We start from the raw sequence: 6,000 nt of genomic DNA, 5'->3' as shown, positions 1-6,000 counted from the left end.
AAAATCCATTAGCTGCACACAGTCCAATTAGCATAGTATTTATTGTTTATCCAAAAATTTACCTTCTTGGCAGATGGCATCATTTTTCAAATCTGCAAAATTGTGAACCAACAGAAGCAAAATTTCACTCAAATTTGTGTCTATCTTTTGATGATGTCATCGTTGCTGTGAACCCAACAGCTACAAAGTAGCCTGGCCCCAAAATTCTCAGATATGGAGAGGTTGGAAATTATAATTTCCACTTGGAGGAGTACCTAGTTATACTGGGATTCTGTCTCATTTACTATGGCCATTTAAATCCCAATGAAAGGAGAGCTATGGGGGATCTCTGTCTGCATCCACCATCTCCACCCCCACCCCACCCTCCAAACCCCCCCCTCCCCCCCACATCAAGAAATTCTGCTGGGTTCCCAGGCTCAGAAGAATACTGCCTTTAAAAGCCCTCAGCTTAACTCTCAAAGACTGAGGACTGGTCTAAGTCCCACTGAGGTTCTAAGGAGACACCAAGGGCTGAATTTTATGAGGCCTCTGGCGTCAGGGGTCACGGCAGGGGGCCCGTAAAATTCTTCTGTGAGAGGCCCGCCACGACCTCCGACGCCGAGAAGGCCTCATTGCATTTACTGGGGGTGGCAAGGCCTCGGTGCAGCCCACCCACCGCTCGATGGCAGGGCCTTCATTTAAATATTAAAATTAATGAATAAACATACAAATCAACTTACCTTGTCCCGCCGGCCGTCCCACACCAATATTATGGCCACTGGCCGGATGTCCCGCACCTTCAGAATTCCGTTCAGAATTCCGAAGTGTGACACTGGTAGGGAGGGGGAGGAGTGAAAATTTCAGGGCACAGTGGGTGAGGGGGGAGCGGAGAAAACCGCTCCGATTGGTTGCGGGGATGGTGGGAAGGGGCTTAGGGTCAAAGGGAATAAAGTTCGGGGGAGAGGTCTTGAGTGAAAACTCACTTTTCTTTGGTGGGATAGGACAAAAAAAATGGATTATTCATTGTGGGGGAGGTGGGCGAGGGGATTGGAAGGATTAATAAAGTTTTATTTCAATTTTGTAACAATCCTGTCTCTTAAAACATTTAAATGGCACTGAAGGGCTTGTAGCCCTTTAAAAATGGCGCCGGCGCCTGCATGGTGGTGCCGGATGCAGTTGCTGGGGATGGAATGGCCGTCCCCTCTAGACGTCATCGTGGGCAGCTGCTCTTCCCTCTCCATTTAAATGAGCCCATGTACGAAATATTGCAGGGGCTCAGCGATAGCACATCCGCGCCTGAAGGCCGCTGACTTCAAAGCGCTAGTAAAATTCAGCCCCAAGCCTTTATCAGAGTAAGATAAGTGATCAGTTACCTTCCTCAAGCAGAAATTTTAATCCATTAGCAGTGTTTCTTCAAGCTTTCGCTGCTATAAGCAAGTAACCCAGTACCCAGAAAATGGAATGGAGTCTCCAGAAAATGGCAAGGGTAGGCAGGGGTTTCACTCCGCTGCATTTGCAACAATAAAGCAGACCTCCAGGAATCTCAGGACTCTCATGTCTGCATCTGTGTATATCAACTAATGTATTCGTGCCATGCAAGATCATATCCATGGAAAAGTTGTTTACCAAATTTTGATACCAGCAAGTTTACAAAATCAAATGAAAAAGGTAGAAATAGAAACTAATAAAAGTTAATAATTCATTGCTAATGTACAACTTTGAACACTGTCATGTTTTTCAATAGTTGTCAAGCATGTTCAGTTCCTGGAACAGCCTAATCTAAAAACTGCTTCCACATACACCACATTGACTGCTAGGAAAGTTAGTATAGCAGCAGATGTGATATGTTTACAGCCCAAACTATTTTAGAACTGTTAAAAATTTTTAAGAAGCTTTAAAAATAATTAGCTTTTTAAAAAAGCACTTGAGAAATTATGTCTTTATTATTTTACTAGAATGATGATGTAACTCCTCTAAAACAAAGAACATGTAAGAAGAAAAGATTCTTGCACTAAGACAAAGAAGGCAGAATTTTTCAGCTTAGGCTCCTGGTGCACGTGGCAAGTGCATGTTAGGAAATTCTGCACCCACTACCCATAATTCTGACATTGTTCAGCACTGCTGAAATGGAAAATACTGGCTAAGAACTCCTAAATTTCAATCCCAACCTTGGTTGATTCAGACCCAGCACTAGCAGGACAGTGTGCCCAGGTATTGATTGGGCTAACAGAGTGGAAAAAAGAAAAGGGAATGGGTGATAAAAGAAGAAATAAAAATAAGCAAAAGGAAATTAGGTCTCTCTGTTATGGAGCAACAGTACCAACTAAGGTAGAGGGGTTTGGAACTCAGGCTGCCCTCCCAAGTGGAGAATTACAACAGTGAAAATGGATAGGTAAATTGAGAACCCTATTAATTACATTGGAATTTTAAGTCCATGTGAGGTAAGTTCAAGGGTTAAGCCTAGAAAATGGTATTGTCTTAAACAAAATAGCATGAATACAGAGGCTGCATTTCCCATAATCAACAATAACTTGGTATTTTGGGTTCTGTGACGACAAAGTCCTTTATATATATTTTTGCTGTAGAGGGAATAACATGGAGAAAGTTAGACAAAGTACTTTTTTCATCTTGTGTATTCTTGATGGAAATATCTACCTGATTCCATAAAATTATCTCCAGTCATGTTACATTAAGATTGCTACTAGAGATATCAGTTTAAAGTTAAGGGTGTAAACTGTTTCTTTGCCTTTGTTCTCTCCCTCAGTGAAAAACTCGGGAATGTTCATTTTGCTGTGAATAAAAATCAAAAAAATCAGCCCTGACCTCACCCCATTTCTGCTACTATTCTGATTCATTCTTTTAATGTTTTTTTTATGCTCCACCAGTTTTCTTCTAAATGGTACAAACATGTTAGAATTTAGATTACAGCACACGCACTTCAAATCTTGAATAACAAAATGGATCACATATGTAAGCCACATACTAAACATTATGCTGCATATTATACACCTTCTGGTTGATTTCAAGGGTTATAGCACAAGAGTAAGAAAAGGTTTACAATGTATAACAAAGATTTCCACTTAAGTGATAGAACACTTAACTTTTATCCATATGATTTACTTAATATTCAAATTATGATCAGGTTTGTACAACCAATATTTGTTTGTAGCTCCAGTACAAATACAGATTATTATGCCTACTTTTACAATAAACCACAGCATCATGGATTAACTGTTGACTATATTTTTATGCTGTACCTTTGATAGCATCAAACACTTTTGGCTAGAAATAGCAAAAGTACAGATAATGCAAGTTCTACTTTAACTCTAACAACATATCTGAACACCAAGCTCAGGACAACAGTCCCTTTGCACTACTAAGTTGCCTGTTTATTGCCACTCAGAGTTTGATGGATGAGCCAGGGACAATTGTGGCAATTTTGAAGCTAAATGTTCAGTCAACTTGCATCCATTAGGAACCAACTATTTCACTCAGGAAGACTGTTACAACCTTCAGAAAGGATATCTCAAACCACCTGACTGGTCTGGATTGAAACCCAGATTTCAGAGAAAAGAAGCAAGTGTTTGAATGCAATACAGTGCTCAATACCTGTGCTGTCACTTCATCCATATGAATTATTAACTTCACTATGGGTATATTGTAGTTGATCTTAGTGAAAAATCCAGGCATTGTACTACATATCTCACATTTCAACAAGTCAATTGAATATTTGGGATATATTTTAAGCACAGAAATCATATATGAGCCGCAGAATACACAAATGTAATTTTCCCAAGAATTTGAACAAAAAATGGACCAATAATGAATTACAAAAGAAGCATGTTCTTACCTAAAACACCAAGCCGGTAGTTGACAGTGATGACTATCACATTGCCATAACTTGCCAGTACACTTCCATCAAGTATATTTCCTGTGCCCTCCATGTATGAACCACCATGGATGAAGACCATAACAGGTTTTGGTCCACTATCTCGAATATCTGAAAAATTACACAGTTCAAAAAATTTGGAAGCAGCAATGGAGGCAGTGTAAGAACATTTCTCATTTTGTAATAATAAGTTTGTAAGTTACTTAATTTAAAAAGGTTTATTTGATGCAGTAAATTTCTCAAGCAAATGTTTGCTTCACTGACAATAATCCGTTTAATTTTTTTTTTATGTTGGATTACAGCAGATTTTAGAGGCAAGCGAAACTCAACTCAAATGGCCAGTGAGCAGGAAGTGCAATCAGGCTACTCTTTGCTAAAAAAATAACTCATTAAAAAAATTACAATATTTGGAATGGGCTGGATTTGACCAAGAGACAGGAATATGTCTGAACCACTTCCTGCTTTTGTGATCATGTCTGTTAGTGAACAGGTAAGATTCTTATTGCACAGATATATAGTAACGGTAATGAAGGCATCAAGTTGCCTGATAGCAAAACAAACTTTTCCAAACTATCCATTGTCATGAAGGTGCTTCCGCTATTATTTTTTGAGGACTCGTGTTTAAAAGATTGTGAAAATTGGCTCATTTGAAAGACCAAGGAGATGCCTGGATTTGTTTTTTTTTAAAGGTTACTGGAAGGACACTTGAGATTTTTTTCAAAAACACTTACAGGAAGAGGCAATGAAGTGCTAAAATAAACATAACGAGCCTAGCTGGCTATTAGAGTTGTTTACAGGGAAGTCACATGTCTAGGTTTATGGTTGTCAGGAGTTTTCGCTTTTTGATTTGGCTTGGACTATTTGAATGCTCAGTTGGTGTTTAGCCTGCAAAGAGAGAAGCTACCCAACACGTCCTTTGCCACCTGTTTTGGAAAAGCTTCTGAGAATCCAGTGTGATAGCTGAAACCACTGATGCAGAAATTCTCCTGACAAGCCTGCAAGACTACTCCTCGATTTCTCCTGAACAAAACTGCTCCAGAAAGATCCCAGTGACAGCTGTTTATGGTACCTGGATGCCAGACCAAAGGCCATCTGGAACATTCCATATCTTATCCTTTTTCTTCAAGAATTGACAATAACTTGGGCAAAGTATTTTTTTAAATGTTGATCTCTGCAGAGCCAGTTTTTTCATTTTTCTTTATTTTTTCTTTAACTGGAATACTATTTTAACTGAATACTATTCAGCAATGAGTGTGTCACAATGAGTGGAACATCCAGCATGGAGCATCCCTCTTACCATTAGAAAGAGTGAAATTTTTCATTGAAGATGGAATAAAATAAAATATAGGCAGTAACAGTCTAAGGCTTGAAATTGGGAGATTTCTATGAACAATAACTACATGTACACGAATTATTTTGGGATCAAACATCACCAACTTGGACAACTGAAATGATCTCAAGTTATCAATTTAGTCTCAAATAAACAAAAACAGAAACAAATAAATGACAGTCATGTCACTTGGCCAATGTGTGTGTGTGTTGGGTTATTTTAGAAATGTATATATTTATACTTTCATGTTTCAAACTGTGTTTTGATACTTTTCCAACTTTAATGAACAAGTCTTGTTTTATAATAAATCAATAATTTTGTTGTTTATTAAAGAAACCTGGTTGGCAGATTTTTTTATTCTGAAACTAATATAGATAAAGTATATAATTGGCCCTATCGGTAACTCAGTAAAATATTTAAACATGCGTTGTGACCATTGGTGTAGTGGAACGAGAGAAAGACAGTGCATTCATCCAACCTCGGTCATAACACCAACCACTGCTGAAGGCTTTGTTAACACTAATTTGCTTGGAAGTACTTCATATTAATATCATTTGCTTCATAAACTGCATACAGTTCTCGTCACCACATAACAGGAAAGATGTGATTGCACTGGAGAGGGTGCAGAGGAGCTTTACAAGGTTGTTACAAGGACTGGAAAATGTTAGCTATGAGGAAAGATTGGATAGGCTGGGGTTGTTTTCCTTAGAACAGAGAAGGCTGAAAAGTGACTTAATTGGGCTGTATAATGTTACGAGGGGCCTAGATAGAGAAGATAGGGACAATCTATTTACCTTAGCAG

At 38.6% G+C, this 6,000-nt stretch overlaps 1 protein-coding gene across 1 annotated transcript in view; it reads right to left on the bottom strand.

Annotated features, from left to right (window-relative positions):
• Window positions 1–534: 534 nt before the first annotated feature.
• Window positions 535–6,000, bottom strand: part of LOC137375034 (neuroligin-1-like) — a 280,017-nt gene continuing 274,551 nt past the window's right edge. The window contains exons 5-8 of the mRNA XM_068041657.1: window positions 3,830–3,979; window positions 2,803–2,923; window positions 720–811; window positions 535–671 (exon numbers count right to left, since the gene is read on the bottom strand). Of these exons, the coding sequence (XP_067897758.1) occupies window positions 535–671; window positions 720–811; window positions 2,803–2,923; window positions 3,830–3,979 (500 nt within the window). The remainder of the gene's footprint in view (window positions 672–719; window positions 812–2,802; window positions 2,924–3,829; window positions 3,980–6,000) is intronic.

This window comes from Heterodontus francisci, chromosome 11, assembly GCF_036365525.1.
Source record: "Heterodontus francisci isolate sHetFra1 chromosome 11, sHetFra1.hap1, whole genome shotgun sequence".
Lineage (NCBI taxonomy): Eukaryota > Metazoa > Chordata > Chondrichthyes > Heterodontiformes > Heterodontidae > Heterodontus > Heterodontus francisci.
Note: the sequence above shows the minus strand (reverse complement) of the source record. Positions and strands in the feature narration are given on the sequence as shown.